Raw genomic sequence first — 18,377 nt, 5'->3', positions numbered from 1 at the left:
TTCCGGAGGTGGATGAAGTGATATCTGTGTGTGTGGCATGGCATCTGTGTGTGTGGCATGTACACTGTTCTCCTGTACTTGTGTGCACACATTCAAGAAGTGCACAAGGAAAGGAACCCAGGCCACATTAGCTTTGTCCAGCTTGAGCGCACATAGTATTTTATGTTACCGTTTGCAATTATTAATACTTTTATCAGTTAAGTTGCATTTTAATTAACTTTGTGAGATCCTTGAGCGTCCTGACATTTTGTGTTTAAATTCTGACAGTAATAATTTTTTAAACTAAAAGGTGGGGTTTTTGTTTTTGTTTTGTTTTGTGAAGGGTTGTAGGGGAAGGAGGGAAAGTAAAAGCAAAAACTAAAGTTAAGTGATCTCTGCTTGCAGAGGCACTTATGTGTTAATGTGGAATTTGAATTAAACCAGTAAATTTGTTTCCCATTTACTGTGTGCTGTATAACCTACATTAATGGAGTCATGAGATTCCACCTTCTCCAAAATTGGGATAGGGAGAAGAAACATTATCTTCTAGTTTTTCTGCCCTCTGCTTGCTTGCCAAGGCTAGCTTTGACAAATAATATTCTGCCTCCTGTGAATAAGGTCCATTGAACCCTTATAAACATGCTTTAGAGTAACATTGTTTAGAGTCAGTGATATAAACACTTTTTTCCACAAGCCTTACAGAGCATCACAATGTTATACAAACAGATGTCATAAAAACAAGCAGTGACGGATATTAATGTTTCTCACACAGGAGAACTGCAAGCTAAACACATCTCAAAGGCAGTTTCAAAGATGATGGCAGCAATATTAAGATGCATAGCTATCAACCATCAGTTCTGTGTCCACTTAAGACAAGTATACGACTCTGACAATCCAAACTACAATTGCATCAGCATACCTTACTGTTGCCCAGAATACTGGTAGTGTAATCTGGCTTCTCACCTGTATGTATGCTTAGCTAACTTCCTCCAGGGAAAAAATCTAGCTCTTATTGCACTTCGCCAGTAATACAGTGGATATTTGTGCTTCTGCAATTCTGGCCAAGGCACAGTGAACATAGGCCCTTTCAACAAGGGAGTTCACAGGCAACAGCGGAATGTGGCTGACTTGGTGTAGGGAAGACAGTGCTCTGAAGATGGACAAAGGATTGAAGGACCTTGTGAAGCCAACAGAGATGGCATGGTCAGCCAGCCACTGCTGTAGACTGCAGGTCTGCCAGATCCTAGCATCAGTCCCACCCTAACAAAGCTGTGATGAGACCAGGAGGCACCCAACACACGTACCCTGGTTTGGCCCATCTGTGGTTTTTTTCCCCTGGACGTTTATCTTTCAGACTTCAGCTTTCCCACCAATCAGGCAGTTTTCTAAATATGGAGTCTAATCCTTTCAGGGACTGCTGCTTCCATATGTCTGACCACAGGGGAGACGGCCCATTCTCTCCCAGGACCAGGTACTGTCCAGAGAGACTGTGCTGAAAGAAGCCCCAGAAAGGAAGAAATGGCCAAGTCTGAGACATGGAGGGATCCCCTCACAGATCATTGGGTGCATCTTAGATCTGTTCCCTTCTCCTCTTTAACAGGTCCACAGTGGGCCCAAAGTGTGGGGGAGGGATAGCTCAGTGGTTTGAGCATTGGCCTGCTAAACCCAGGGTTGTGAGTTCAATCCTTGAGGGGGCCATTTAGGGATCTGGGGCAAAAATTGGGGATTTGTCCTGCTTTGAGCAGTGGTTTGGACTAGATGACCTCCTGAGGTCCCTTCCAGCCTAGAGAGTCTATGATCCTATGAAAGTAAAGTGCCATGTTCTATGGGGAAAAACGCATAAGCCTCCAAAGAAGATTTGTAGGCCACCCCAATCTGGGCTAAATAGAAAAAAACCCAATGAATCCATCTTCCTAATGTGCAAATTCCACCAATTCCAAGCACTGAAGTCCCCACATATAACACCCTCCCCCCCAAAACCTCTTAACTGAAAGACTGTGTGGGAAGAGGGCTAACTGTCTGACTCGGTTTATCCTGCACATCTTCTCTTGTGCCTCTGGTTCTCTTCTACCCCAGGTCACTTGGAGACCTGGCTCTGGAGAGAAGGCAGGCACAAAATGAGGAAATGCTTTATCAAACTAGGACTTTTATTGTCCTGTCCACTTGGCTCTGGAGGATGTCATCTGATCACAGTGGGAACCAGTAACCTGAATGCTGCAGTAGACATGCTACAAAAGGATCTGCAGTGTTCACCAGTGTAATTCACATTTGGTCACCCTACCTAAGGAACCTTATCCTTAGTAAAGGAAACAACAATTCCTAATGAAGGAGATTTCCTTCCGAAGGACTCCACGGGCAGGATAGGGGGGACTTATCCCTAAGAGGAAACTGAGTCCACGTTAGCGTCCCCAAGAGCATCATCGGCATCCACATGCTTGGCAGAGATTGGTGCTACTGGATGGATTGTTTCTACAAGCTAAGACCACCCACCGACTGAGACCCACTCAGGCAATTATTTGGTGTCTCATACATCAGATGCATCCATAGAGACTCCTTGCTTTTTGTCTAGAGTGGTAGGGTACCACATGGTGTCTTGTAGGTGTATATGGCTCCATAAATGGAACTATGACATGCAGGTAAATACACATGCAGGAAAACAAGAAAGTTGCTTGGTGAGTCAATGGACAAGATAATGATTGAGTCCTCCAACAAGAATAAAAAGACACTCCAACCCTCTAGGCAGCACAAGAGGGAGCACCAGCTGCTTTATAAGATTGAAGAGTCTTTTCATAGCTCTTTCTCCACAAAGTACAGCAGAAGGGATAACGAGTTCCACAGAGGCAGATGGTACAAGGCCCAGGAGTGCCAGATTCTCCAATAAAGGAGAATTTTCAGGTCAGTCTTCATTGACCTCAAAACAAAATGTTTGACTTCCAGCCAAAGCAGCCTAAGGAAGACCTCCAACTGGGGACAGGCTTTATCTCTACAGAGAGAGAGATGACAAGCTACTACATCAATCTTTATCCTGGGTAGTTACCTTTCACCTAATATGGGTGCCCAAACAAAGACTTGTATTTTTCTAGCAGTTTATTCCCAAAGCCCTAATGTGATGAACTGTTTTTTAATCCCTATGATTTTCCTTCCCTGAAAGCCCTCCCAGTGTTAACTTAGCCTAACATAATAAAGACAAGGTAATTACATTTTATTTTCAAATGTCAATATATTTCTCATTTTATGGGCATACATTAAGACTAGACTCCCACTCTCTTGCATCTTCTGGGTGGGAGGGTGTTTATAGTATTTTAAGAGTCCTCTGTTGTCAAATAGAATTGATATATTTAGTTCACATGAGAACTTCTGCATGTTAATTAGAGCTAAAACACTTCAGTTAAGCTACCTTTAAAAAAAAAAAAAAGTTTTCTGTAAACAGTGCCACACTCTCTATTTGTGATGACTTGGGTGTAACTGGAGAGTGTGGCAAAGGTGAAATAGGCTGTCTGTTAAACAGGAAATTAGTGATTAACATTTTTGTCTGAGTGATTGTAATCATTTCTGCTGTCTGGAAAAACAAAACAAAAAAGCCACACCCATTATAGTTGTGGAATAATATTTTTAAATGATTTCTAGGGATTCTGGCACTGGATCATTATTCTGTTACTTTATTAATATATAGTGTCATCCTTCACAGCTAGTCTGCAAATCTCAGAATCTTTTGTAGTCTGTTTTTATTTATATCCTAGTTCAGTATTTTGACTCTCAATTCTAAGCAAAGTCTATTGTTTATATAAAGTATCCAGTTCAGATACTGCATCCAATCAAAGATTAGTTTTCTTTAACTGAATCTTCAACAGTTACCACACTGTAGTATTTGTTGGTATTTTCCCCACGTAGTTGTGTTGATGGTAGCTGCACAAAATTTAATTTTAAATCTTAATGTAGGCTGAATTTTTTAATTGAGGGACTGCCTTTCTATATCTCACAAATGTCTCTGGCGATCATTACTGTGCTTTTCACCGCAAATAATTCTGATTGTCCTATGTTACATTTCCTCCAGCACAAACTTATTCCCATTAAAAGTAAAATGATATATTAGCAAGTATTCATGTACATAGTGCACAATATATTCATATTACACTCAAGCATGAAGCTGGGAATCCTTTTTATACAAAGAGTAGTTATAAAGGTTTAATTTGCACTCATTTAGATGATCTACATACATTGCGAGTGGCTTTGTCCCTATTAGAAATAGAAATACGTAAGTGTGACGTGATAGCAGGGTTATATCAGCATGAGTTTGGAATGGGTGCATTACTGTTCCTTTCTCTGTATTTGCATGTGTGTACATTCTATATCATTACTGTTATACTTAACGCTTATATAACGTTTTACAGTTCTAGAGTGTTTGCTTTGATCCTTTCCTCACCCCCTGTGAGGCAAACAGGAAAATGTTATCAACCCAGTTTTACAAATTGGAAAATGGAGATAAAGAGGTTTCTATGTTACCTGCCCAATGCCCCCCAGTGAGTTAGTGGCAGATGTGGAATTAGACATCTGAAGCTCTTCGTAGAGTGTCGATGTGGATCCCGCTGTAGGTGTATGTGCGTGCGAGATCAGTCTTTTGAAGAGCAATGCCTATTGGGGGTGTTCATGCGCTCTCTGCCTCCTTTTGCTTCTGTAGGAGGGCCTAATGGGCAGGGCAGCTGTGACCCTCAGTTCCTTCGTACTAACCACGGCAGCGACACAGAGGCCAGCGAGTGTGCAGCTTGCTAGTCTGTAGCCTCAACTACATCTTCCCAAACTCCTTCAAAACTCTTCCGTTTCATCTGTGAAGAATTGCTGCGAATGAATTTGATCTGTCTGGACTAAAAATTAGGTTGTCAGGCTCCCCCACTCTTCCATAAGACTTTCTGTGTAAGACACCTCAACATGGCAAATCGTAAGCATGTGGGCTCCAAGCCCTGCCTTCCTTTGACAGATTAATCCCACTGCAAAATGAGCTCAGCAGATGCCTTTTTTGTCTAGGAGAGTCCCATATAATGAGTAGATGCTCAGTATGCCTGGTGTTCACAGTGAGAACGTGTAAGTCGCAAGATGTGAGGTTGATACAAGGTTGCTGGAACTAGGGGTGATGGCGGCAGCACCCCCTGACTTGAAGTGGTTTCCATCATATGCAGGGTTTACAATTTGGTTCAATGGCTCTCAGCACAATCGCTATAAAAATTGTTCCAATGCCACCAAAAACTTCATCTCCTGGAACAATTTGTGAGGTTTCTTCACATGGAGAAGAGAGAGTCACCAGAGGCCTGGTACTGGACAAATCAGCTTTGTCCAGCTTCCAGCCTGGCAAACATGACACCGAAGACCAGCATTAGCACTGATACCAGCACCAAAGCAGAGCCCACCAGCAAAGAAGACCTGTGAACACAGAGGCAAAGAATCCAGGTGTCGCTCAGTGCCTTCACGCATGGTCAATCTTCTTAAGGCCTCACGAGAGAGAACCACTAAGCCCCAGGTGGCATGGAGAGCTGCTGATACATAGTGGTCTGCAGGACAGGAAAAATGCCTCCAACACCAACCCTAGCACCAGTGATCCAAGGACGCAGCATCCACACTTATACCAGAACCACAGCTACTTGATGTGCCCCTACAAGAACCAGGATTGTGTTTTGATACAGAGGCACTTACTGGTACCAATGAAGATCCTGGTACTGAGAGCACCATATACCTTAGTGCCACCTCAAGAGGAAATCTACTCTTTCCCTCCATCACCAGGGTATATGTACTCACATCCTTTTGAGCAAAGAACCCTCTCATCTGAGATCCATAGGTGACACCACTGAAAGGCCAGCGGGCTCTCCCTCAGGGGCCTGCTGCTGCCCCATCAGGAATGGCATTGACTATCTAATATCTAACAAGTCTGCCACATCCTTATGGCATGTTGCTGGGGCCCTACAGGATGTACTGGGGTTTGCCCTTCACATTCTTCTAGCAGCCGATCTCCAGTACACTCTAGGAACAGGAAGAGAACACTCTCCCCAGCGACATTCCTGGCCAGGCCAGGCCACTTACAGTTGTGAGGGAACTGAGGAAGGATTGTGGCTACCCTACCAGTTATGGACTTGTAAGGTATCACGAGGAGGCAGAGGGTGCATGCACAGCTCTAACGGGCAGTGCTATTCAAAAGACTTCGATCTGATGCACGAGGTGCATGCGTGGCTATAGTGGGGTGCACATTGACAACATCTTGAAGAACCATAGTTATTGTAGGGTAAGTTACCTATCTTTCCTACTTCAGTCCCATGTTTGTATCATCTTTTGGTATGAAGAAAATAAAACCAACCTATTTGTACATATTTCTCTTGTCCATATTTATTAATCTGGATATACTGCAGTGGAGATGTTTTCTCAAATGTCCCTTGCTCCACACAGTTAACCAAAAATATGACTTCAGAGAACAATTTACTTTGTGAACAATGTGAAATCTACCCCCCCCCCAAAAAAAAAAAAAAAACAAAAAAAAAACTGTATTCTCCCTTTAGAGAAGTCTGGAAAATGAAGAAAGCTATAGTTTTCAGGCATCTGCCAATTAATTTTGGATTGCTTGTTTTTTTTAATACATTTATATCCTTGCCTTAAATTCAGTATATTAGCAGCTGAAGTCACTGTGTCACAGGGAAAAGGGGTGGGGGGGATTGAGAGATTTTTACCTCATTTTAAAATTAGTTGAAGAAAATTTATAGCTAAAAAATTTGTGCATTGACAGAAACAAATAGCTTCCACGGGTCCTCCTAAATTTGATTATATATTTGCTAATTACAAAGTCAGTACTGTATTTGTTAATTACAGTGGTACATTCTGACTCTCAGATAAGTAAATAATAGCAAGCAGTCATAAACCATAGTCTATACTGAAATACAGCAGAGCCAGTTTTTTTTTTTCAAAGGTCAAATAGAACTGGAGACTTCATTAACTTTCTTTTAGGATCAAAGATATAGAATCAATCCCAAGGACCACCCCACAGGTGGCAGCAGTCCTACCATATTCATAGTTAGCTTTTGATAAAATTCCAGCTTGCATGCTTTGAAATTTAACTGGCATGCTTTGCTTGTGCGCATTAAAATCAGTTTAAATACAATTTGCATTTCATGGCTTTCAAATCCAGTTTAAAGGGTTGACTTCAAATTAAATTTTAAAGAACAGTTTTTAAGTGATCCGCAGCAAAAAAAGCTACACGTTGGCGCTTGGCTGGTGGTTCGGAAACGAATGCCTCTGAATCTTGCAACCACACTTGCTCATCTTGCTGCCAAGTTCCATTGCTGAAACTACACTTTTTATCAGTCATGTTTGTGTCTGGCAAAGGTCTGTAGACACAACATCACTTTAACAGCCATGCATATTTTCACAAGATTTACCTCTTCTACACTTTTTCCAAGTTAGTAAATCATAGCTTCTTTAATGTCCTGCTGGCTGTGTGAAAAACAGGAATTTATGTAACAAGCTCTGTGCTGCAAACTTTTTCCTGTTAGGAAAATTTTTTTTTATTGTTGGCGAAGTTAGGAGACAGCTCTGTTACTCAAAGAGTGACCTCAAATGTCCTCAGTACACTAATACCCGTTTATAACATTTTTGATGACTAAGGAATTGCAGTAATTTCTTAAATATTTAACACTTTTTTTTTTTAAGGGAAGGAGGAGTTAAATGTTGCTGCATTTGTATGGCCTAATGTTTTGTGTGTTTGATACTTTTCTTTATAGTAAACACTAAATCTGTGCCAAGGTGGAGTATGTTTACAAAATACAATAAAAATGAACTAGTGCAGGAGGCTTTTAATCAACAGCCTTGCAGAATAATTTTCTTTTAACATTGAGTTGTTGCCACTCAAGAGTGCTTCAGATGGAGTGAGTTCAGCCTGTAGAAGGGGCAACAGTGAACTTTATGGTTGACCGAAGAGTGACATTTGGTCCTCCACAGGAGTTGTGTTTTGGCCCTCATTGGCTTATAGCCAGTACCTAAGATGCCAGGTGTGGTGAAAAGAAGGGCATTCAATCTGGGTACAGCAAGGTACTGAGAGCCCTAAACTCCCAGCAAAGATGATGGTGGTTAAGAGGTACACAGCATCAACAGGCAGTATTATCACCTAACAGGGTCAGGCCTTTATATGAGAATAAAAAATGGTGATCCCCACTGTTCTAACTAGAGTACATATCCTCGGATCAGAGATGAAAGATGTAGTATGCCAAAGAAGGGCATATCCCCATTCTAACTATTTCATATTAGAGAGCCTGTTTCAAACAAACAAAAACATCCCCTTCACAATGGAGGGTGGAAACTCTGGCCTTAGTATTGATATGTATTTTTTTAATTGTATTACTTTTTACCTTTTAAAAAGACAATTTTAAACTTTTTTTGTTTCTAAAATTCTTCTAGATTCCCTGCAGCAGTGAGGCAGCTCACATTTGCAGCAGAGCCTTTGGCAGATACTCTTAGCTTTGCTTTTGAAGTCTTGAAGATCTTCAGCGTACCTGACCCTGAAAGCATCTTCAGTAACTAGCGTGGGAGAGGAGCCTGCCACTGCTGACTTGCTGGCAGCATTTTGTACCTCCACCTGGGTATAGATCTGCCTCTGCCACCATTGCATGGAAAAAGAGGGACAGTGTGCCTCTTGAGATGCCCCAAGTTGCTAGAGCCATTGTCAGGAAGGTATTGCTACCCTTGCTCACTTCTGTCTTTCTCCTTCAGACAGAACAGAAGAACAGGCCACCCTCCTTAAACTGTTTTCTGTGGCCCCAGGAGCTGGACTAAAAAGAGATTGGTGTCGCAGAACTGGGACATCAATATTTGCTCATCTCCACATGTGGCAGAGCCCCTCCTCACAAAGAGAATCCTCTGACAGGTCCCATAGCAGCTAGAGACTTCAGATGGTTGAGAGACAATACTCTAGTTGCCTTCTCTGGTCTCAACCAAGTTAGCAAGCTGACCTCTTCCATCTGGGTGTTGGTACAGGCAGTGAGATGTACTCATTAGTTGAATGATGGTAGCTTTGAGGAAAGGGTGGTTGTATTAATTTCAGACGAACAAGTGGGCCCAAAGAGGCGAAGGTGTTAACATGACCCTGTCAGTGTATAACACTAAGCACTTTTAAATGTCTCAGGGTTTTGAGTGCAGAGACCTCAGCCTGGTTAGTCCTGTGGCAAACACATTAGAAATGTCACACCAGGATTTAGAACTATATTGATTAGAATACATGAGAGAGACAGAGAGAGAATCAAAAATGAAACATAAAGCATTTTGGAAATGAAGTTGTTTGGCATAACTCAGTGTGATTCATTGTGATTAAAAGTTCCTTTTTCAGAGAGAAGATATTGGTTAGTCTCTTATTTTGTGAAATAATCCTTTGTGGGGAAGAAAGGATTAGTTCTGCTGTAAAATGTTGAGTTGACCCTGTGACTGGTGGTTACTTTTCCTGCGTTTGACAAACCAGAAACAAGGGGGAAAGAAGAGATAGTAATGGTGGAGGACTGGCTTTTTGTTGATGTTCTTATGACTTGAGGTGGCTGGTCAGTCACGGGTAGATGCTTTGAGCTGTCAGGCCACTCATGACCACTCTTGCTCTAGACCCTGGCTTGCTTGCTTGCTTCCCTGCTGGCTGCCCCGGTCAGGTTCCTCTTTCACCAGTCCTCCTCAGGCTGGGAAGGGCTGGATGGGCCATCTTATTCCATTATGCTGGTGCAGTTGAAAAGCTGAGGGAGAGAGAGGATAGGAGGACAGAAAGGAACACACAAGGGAAGGAAGGACAGAGCAGAATCTTATATATATATATATATCAATCCATAGTTCTCGCTGGTCCAGCAGTAGTGGTCAGGTGTTCCAACTGGTGTCCTGAGGTCTGAGTGTCAAAATGACCCTTGCGGCTCACCAGAGACGGGTAGTCTCTGGAGTGAAGCAGAGGCCTGCCAGCCTTTCCTGAGGAATCCACAAGGAGTCCATTTTGCCATTTTAATCCCTAAAGTCTCTCTTTAAGTACCTCAAAAGGGGGTGATGGGTGGAATAAGCCATCTTCTCAGATCTTATTTTGCCCACCAATTAGGCCTAATTTCCAGCACTCCAATTTTGATCCATCATTTTCCAGTTCCATTCTCCTGTTTAAAAGTCATGACTGTTCTTGGGTCTGATTGATAGGCCCTCTAATTTGCACTAATCCAGTCTTTCTGCATCTCTTCATACCCTTTCTGTCAGTACTCACTATTGTAGGTAGTATAACATTTTGAGCTTTCACCCAGTTTCTGACCATTGAACTCACACCTGGGGGTAGACCACAATTGTAACAACAGGGCTGTGGCCCTGCAGCAGCATATGGAGGGGGAAAAAGCTCCCTGGGTTGGTCAGGACTGGAGAAAGTGCATCTGGAGACTTGTCTGTCCTCCACCGACCAGTGTCCAGCTGTCAGATGGCCTTAGCATGAGGATGGTCTTTTGGGGATGCTGTCCCCTATTCCTCATGTGGGATCCTCAGTTATTGGGTTCCTGCCTGATGGTTCGGTCCCCTTTGATCTTGGCTCATGTACTTGAGGAATACCACCAGGAACATTTAGGCAGACATGCTGCCCCTTTCTTGCCTTCAGCAGGAATGGGGGCCTTAGGCTAGGCTGTGCAAAATTGCTTATCAATGGCATGAGATTTCAGAGTGTTCTCTGGCTGGCTGGCTGGATCTCCTGGGGTCAGTGGCTTTTCTGAAGCCATTCATGTCTCAGAAGGTGGCTAGAAGCTCCAGTGGCTCTGGTGAAGATATGAGCGGTGTCCTCTCTTTGCAGAGGTACAGTCATCCTTTAACTCTTGTGCCTTTGGGTATTAGAATGGTTAATTTCACATACTAAAGTGTTCAAGGAGAAAAAGATGGTTTTAAGGATGAAGTTTAACTCTCCATGAGTCATGTTTCCTCTCTGCTGTTTGTCTTTGCTCTTTCCTCATTGTTTAGCAATTGCAATTTTTATCTGTTTAACTTGGGACCTGATCCTGAAATTACTTATGCATGTGAATAGGCTCAGAGAGTTCAACGGGGACTACTTGTGTGTGTTTGCAGGTTGGGGCTTACGTGATTGTATTTTGAGGCTGGGTCATGCTTTAGCTTTAAAGTGCTATCAACAACATTAATATTAATAAACTCTGGATTTTCTTGTAGTTGCTGTCTTACAGCAATCCCATGTTTTAGCATAATTTTTGAGTTTTATTTAAAATAAAAAAGAAATATTACAGAAAAATAGGTTTTTTACAACTTGATTGTAATGAATCCAGTCTCGTATGAGGCCTGCATTTAGGAGTTTTTATAAAGGGTAAATATTTGAACCGGTGAATAAACTGTTTGTTGTGTTAATAAATATTTTGTCACAAAAGTATAATTATTCAAATCTTCTTTGTTTAGAAGTAACCCTCCTGAAGCTGTGATATTACTGCAGGGTAGTATGTGTGATGAGAGAGAGAGAGATAGAAGTGGAACAGTTGCTCATGTACTGGGTTAAAAAATCCATTTGTTTAATAAAATTGCCTAAATGCAGGCTACACTTTAGCAGGGACTCATACAATCAAGTTGAGAACCAGTTCTTCAGTGAATTTTTCTGGTTTTGGTGTCCTCTTATCATGTTTCAAATTGATGCCTCTGGCACATGCCAATTTCTTCTTTTTATCATGTCAAATGCAATTAAACCATATGATAAATTATATGACAAAGCACGGCTAACTTGTTCAAGCCAGTTTTGAACTAATACATATCTTTCTCAATTAGCACCCTTCCAAGCTTTACCGTTACACTTAAGTTTTCAAACCAAATGAAAAATTGAAGGGCTTTTTCGTCTCTCCAGCAAAGGAGTTAAAATCATGTAAATAAGGATGTCTAGCAGAACCTGCTAGTAGTGCCCCTGGTTGTGTTTATAAGGAGATTTGATGCACAAAATGTTTTTTGACATATAGGTTACATTAATGGTATTAAGCAAAATATTCCTTTTCCACAAAAGATACTGGGTACAGCAGTTAAGTTTTTGGTGTTTTGTACAGTAATTCAGTCATCGTTATTTTTATAGCATCTTTCACACAAGTAGCATCAGAACGGCTTGCTCATTTAAATGTTACATGTTGAGATAAAGAGAACTGGCCCTTTTCTTATCCCATATTTTATCTTTCAGAATTCAATTCGTCATAACCTGTCGCTGCACAGCAAGTTTATCAGGGTGCAGAATGAGGGAACAGGAAAAAGTTCTTGGTGGATGCTCAACCCTGAAGGAGGAAAGAGTGGAAAGTCACCTAGGAGAAGAGCAGCATCCATGGACAACAACAGCAAGTTTGCGAAAAGCAGAGGAAGAGCTGCCAAGAAAAAGGCAGCCCTTCAGTCAGGCCAAGAAGGAAATGGAGACAGCCCAGGATCACAGTTTTCAAAGTGGCCTGCAAGCCCCAACTCTCACAGTAATGATGACTTTGATAACTGGAGTACCTTTAGACCTAGAACTAGCTCTAATGCTAGTACAATTAGTGGAAGACTTTCTCCAATCTTGCCAGAACAAGATGACCTTGGAGATGGGGATGTGCACTCTATGGTATATCCTTCATCAGCAACCAAAATGGCTTCTACTCTACCCAGCCTTTCAGAGATGAGCAATTCTGAAAATATGGAGAATCTTTTGGATAATCTCAACCTGTTGTCACCTAGTACATCACTGACCGTATCGACCCAGTCTTCATCAGGGACAATGATGCAGCAAACACCAGGTTATTCATTTGCATCACCAACCACAAGTATAGGTTCACCAAATCCAGACTACCGAAAATTTACATATGCTCAAGCTGGCATGAACTCTTTGCCCCAGATGCCTATGCAAACTCTTCAAGACAGTAAATCAAGCTATGGAACGATCAGCCAATATAACTGTCCTGCAGGACTCCTGAAGGAGTTACTAACTTCTGATTCTCCTCCGCACAATGATATCTTGGCATCAGTAGATACTGGCGTTTCTCAACCTAGTGGTAGAGTATTGGGCCAAAATGTGCTGATGGTCTCAGATTCAGTGATGTCAACATATGGTAATCAACCATCCCACAACAAGATGATGACTCCCAATGCCCACCCACACCAAGGACGTAATCAGCCAACAGTTGCAGTTAATGGTCGTGCCTTGTCACACACAGTGAATGCCATGTCACATACTTCAGGTTTAAATCGTTTGTCCACGGTGAAAACTTCATTACAAGTGCCTATGAGTCACCCAATGCATATGAATACAATGAACCCTTATGCTGCTGTTAACAGTTGCAATGGCTATGGAAGAGTGGGAATTGTTTCTCTCCATCAGGAGAAGCTTCCCAGTGACTTAGATGACATGTTAATTGAACGGTTGGACTGTGACATGGAGTCAATTATTCGTAATGACCTTATGGATGGAGAAACATTAGATTTTAACTTTGACAGTGTGTTGCCTAACCAAAGTTTTCCACACAGTGTGAAGACCACCACACATAGCTGGGTGTCGGGCTAGGAGTTAGTGCAAGGTAAATTCTCATACTATTTAAAAAAAAAAATCTGAAAATGAGTTTAAAGGAAAAGTACAGGCTTTAACAGATTTGGAATTGCTTAAAGCTTTAATGGTTTGCAGTGTCATGTGCCTGCATCTATCATCACTTTGTTGTCTAACTTGCTAGCTTTTTTAATGGGTTGTAAATCACTTTACACTTACGCATATGCAATGAGGATACCTAATACAGACTTCTAGCATTTATTTGGACAGGTAGAGTAGTAGTTTTGGACATCTAGCCAGTAGTATTAAAATATATATATATAAAAATAACAAAGTGGAAGTTTTCATTCTTGTCTGACTTAGAGCAATTTGGAGCACGTATTCTATCTCTTTTGCTTCTTTGTGAACATTAATTTTGTATTTTGTTTCATTGTGTTTTTTCTGTTTTTTTTCCCCTAGGCTACAGTTTAAAGCTCTTCAGACATGTCTGACAACAGGAACCGAGAAAAGTAGTCCAAAGATGTCCTTCGCCCCTCTTTTAGTTTTCTTGATAAAACTGTTCTCATTTTTTCCTTTTGTCAAAATTGGCAGCAAACAGACTTTTCCTGTACAGGATGTTTGCCCAGTGTTTGCAGGTTATGTGCTGCTGTAGATAAGAACTGTGCCATTGGAAATTTCATTACTCTGAAGTGCCAAATTCACTACACCATATAATCACAGAAAATACTTTTGCATCATGTTGTGCTTTCAGTTTTTGTACAGTATGAGCTGTAGATGGAGAATTATTTTTTAAAAAAATATCTGTTTGGTCCAAAAAAAACCTATAAACTTCTTGTAATACTGTGGTGGTCTCATGCCCTGAGTAAGTTTAACTTTTATTGAAGTTACCCATGTTCTGTTGAACTGATGAATTGAGATAACTATGGACATTGTTTTGCAGCTGTATGAACTGCCTTGTATTTGTTAAAATTGATACACATTTCATATGAGAAAACAGAGGCCTGGTAAATAAGATCCAGATAAGGTCATTGAATAGTCAATGTTCAAAACAAACAATAGATTATATACCAATTGGTATGTTACCAATCTTTTTATTATGTAAATTTACGCAAAAATATTTGTGGGTCTGATTTCCAGATTAATGAGTGGTATTGTTGGACTTGAGAGAATATTTGGAATAGTTATAAAGCTATTTTGTTCTTATAATTAAAGTTTACTTTGTTATATAGCCTACCTAAAAAATTTACAGAATCTAAAATCTGGCAGCATTCATAACCTTCATTTATACAGTATTTTAACTGGATGAAGTGAACATTTTTATATATTTGCTTAGCACGTTAGAGTGCTACTAAAAAAAGAAAAAAGCTTAATGAGTACCTTGCATTCAAAACATTTCTGTCCCATATTTTTTTGGCAGAAGAGTGATGTGTATAGACAGACACTTTCCGTTTCATGTTTAGGAAATATTTAATCGGTTTTATATATGCATTTTTAGAAACTTCATCAGCTTCTATTACCATTTTAACTCTGACTACCACAAAGTGTTAAGTATTCATTGTTAGATGCTTGTACAATGCTTCATGTTTGTATTTATTTCATGGAGGTCTCATAATGTTTGTGGACTCAAAAGCAGGATCTTTGTTTTAAGAATGTTCATATTTCAATAAAGTTAATGACAGAATTTCCATTTGTATTTAGCATTAGTTTTAGGGTCTGTCAGCATTTTTATTATCACACCCTATTTTAGGGGGTTTGAAAGTGCTACTATAAAACTACATGGGGGATAAAACTTGCATTATATACCATTTCAGGGCAAGGACATATTTGTTCTCGATTTCTGGGGGTGGGGAAGATTAGTGAAATAGCAAAGTTACATAAACACAAGAGTTTTAGGGAGAAGGGATAGCTTTAGTTACTAAGGCTTTGGTCCTGCAAACCTTTACTTTTAGGCGATTGGGCCCATTGCAGGGTTTACAGGATTGGGACTTGACTTGGTAAATATTTGCTGTATTTACATAGTTAAATTGTGTTTTGAGGGATGAATGGGGAGGTAAACCTGCCTGCCTGCCGCTGATTACTGCACATTGTTTATTAAAAAAACAAAAACCAACTAAAAAACTGAGGATTTTTATTCTGCACTTACAATATTTGCAATTTTTACAATAGGCCCAGGGATGGAAATGAATTTTTCTGCTGTACTATTTTCAAGTGATCCATAACTGGAAAGTGATTATAATCCCAGTTTAGCGCCCATCTTCTCCATCGTCATTCTCCAGATCATTTGTGGGATGTGCCAGGAGAGTGAAGATTAACAAACACAACATAAAAAAGTCCATGATATTAATTACAGTGTGTGCTCGGTGCTGGCAGATCACTAAAACAGCCTAATTTGTCTAATAACTTCCCTATTAAATTAATGATATCTGAAATGTGATCACAGCTCTTGGCCATGGCACAAGCAGAAGACTCTGGGACCAGTTTCCAAAGAGCCTCCTTTTTGGTGAATGTGCAAAATTTTTGCTCTCCAATGTCAATTGACTAGAGTAAGTGAAGTACTGAGTCATATAATTATTTGACCTCTATGTGCCAAAAGAGAGACCCTTTGAAATTTGACCCTCTGGTGCAGGAGCTGAAAATTCTACATTTAACAGTTTACCTCTTTATAATTTTATTGCTACTGTATAACTTACAAATATATTCTTTCTTTTATAGCTATGATGAGCTTGAATGCAACAGTTCCTTAATTAAAATAGGCTGCAGGAAGTCCTGTTTGATCATTATCAGAATAGATACTTATAGATGGTGGGAATTTTGGTTCTGCATTTTCTTTTTATTTCGTTTTGTGTGTCAAAGTTCTAATATTTTTGCTTGTAACTGTGGGATACTGTGAAATCTAATGAAGGGTAGGTTGTCTGTCATGAAAGCAAACATTATGTGACCTCTAGTAATAAATTCTTTTCAGTAAAAGTACCGAACTGTTGGAGTAAATTAGTTTGTCAGAATTATTGTAAATGATTGCTTTGTGAATTGTGCAGATGATCTTACCTATGCAGCTTTGGTTTTGACTTTTCTCTGGTTTGTACTGTTATTAAAAGTATATTGTATTATAGAGCTGTTCAGATATTTTAAATATAAAGATGTATTGTTTCCATAATATAGCTATATGATATATGTTTAGATAGTAGATGCATTAATTGGAAAGCTCTGCTTTGATAAACTGACAAATTGCCTACATGTATAAGCAAAAGTTGTACTGCTTATTATTGGCTTAAGTCAACAGAGCATCCCTAAGAAGAGGAGAGAACTTAAAATTGGACCAATTATAAAATAGTATAAAATTTGCACTTGTTAAACCACTGGATGTATGTTAGTACTTTTTTATTTTTTTACTGATTTGAAGTTCATATTTTCATTATGAAATTGCTAGGATTCTTAATTTATAACTGATTTTAGATAAGATGTTATGTTTTTTGTAATCATTACGTAAAAATGCAGCGTGGTTTATGCAAACAAACAAAAAACCTTGGCATTAAAACTTGCCTCCTTTTTGAGGGTTGTTCCACAAACCAGCAATATCACCAGAGAATGGCTTGTAAATATGGCTAATTTTACTCGTGGGTGGTGTAACAACACTTCTGTGTTCCACTGCTCTTATTCAGCAACATCGCAGAATTAAAGTTCATATTTGGATATTTTCAGAGAAGTGCCTGATGTACCTACAGACACAAGAACAATCCTTTACTGTTGTATAAAGCCATAAATGTATATAAATTATGTTAAAAAGGTTTTGTGTCCTTTCTTGTATACTGGAAATGAGATTTATACCAGGATTCTACTTGTGATTAGCAGTTGTCATATTCAAACACTGTAGTAATTACATTCCTTACTGCCTAATATTTTTAATAATGATGATCCCATTTGGACAATCTTGTTGGCATTAGCAATTTTATGTGGAAAAATACCTCATGGTACCAAGTCTTGGATTTCAGCAAGATGATACCATATTAATAAGCAAACACTAACTGCAAAATAGCTAACAGATTTTCCAGTACTTCATGTAAGGGGAATTATCTCTTGGAATTTCTTCTGGAATTGGAATGGTATCAGGTACAGTAACTTAATAGGGCTGTGTTAAGTATTTTATCACAACATATTGTGATAAAACTAACTTGTTTATAACTCTTTGGGACTAAACACAAGAAGAATCCATGCCTGAGTTGACAAGATATATTGTGTAGATATACTTTGTTGCTGGAAGCTGCTCTACACAGCTCAAGCATTGTTGCCATTGGTTCAACAAGCCTGGTTCAGAGAAAATTGCAAAAATTCCTGAAATCCCTTCAGAATGCATATTTGTAAGTATAAGCTTTTAATAAAATTGCTATGACATGAGATGGTGATTAATGTATTAGAACTTTATATAATACATTTAGAAAATGTGAAACAAAAACTTAAATAAAACCACAGGAAGGAATTGCTCTTAAATTAGCACACGTTACAGATTAGATCCTAAAATCATTAGATGTGGGAAGGTTTTGGAGGGGGTGCGAGTGGGGTGTCAGCAGAACCTTTTTTAAAAAACGATGGAGCACATTATTATAATCTGAGGGTGCTTAATCCAGAAATAACCCGGGTGGTTGAATAAATTCTGAAATGGAAGAGGAGGTGTTTGTAGCAATTTTCTGAAGCCAAAGATCTCAAGTTTATTAGCCCGGGACATGATAGTTCCAGGTAAACAGCTTCAAGTCTCTGCTATGCTTCAATGTTTAATTATTCAAATTTCCATGCTGAAGAATTTAAAAATCTATTGACCCTGTTTTTCCCTACTCTTTTCTCTCCCTCCTCTTCCTCTTCCTCTTCATTTCCATCTTTTCATTTCTCCCCACCCCCCCAGGACAGC

At 39.8% G+C, this 18,377-nt stretch overlaps 1 protein-coding gene across 1 annotated transcript in view; it reads left to right on the top strand.

The window, feature by feature from the left end:
• The window catches only part of FOXO1 (forkhead box O1), a 100,727-nt gene extending 82,776 nt beyond the window's left edge, over window positions 1-17,951 (top strand). The window contains exons 2-3 of the mRNA XM_037892839.2: window positions 12,155-13,511; window positions 13,937-17,951. Of these exons, the coding sequence (XP_037748767.1) occupies window positions 12,155-13,498 (1,344 nt within the window). The 3' untranslated portion in view covers window positions 13,499-13,511; window positions 13,937-17,951. The remainder of the gene's footprint in view (window positions 1-12,154; window positions 13,512-13,936) is intronic.
• The last annotated feature ends 426 nt before the right edge of the window (window positions 17,952-18,377 follow it).

This window comes from Chelonia mydas, chromosome 1, assembly GCF_015237465.2.
Source record: "Chelonia mydas isolate rCheMyd1 chromosome 1, rCheMyd1.pri.v2, whole genome shotgun sequence".
In the NCBI taxonomy this organism is placed as follows: domain Eukaryota; kingdom Metazoa; phylum Chordata; order Testudines; family Cheloniidae; genus Chelonia; species Chelonia mydas.
Note: the sequence above shows the minus strand (reverse complement) of the source record. Positions and strands in the feature narration are given on the sequence as shown.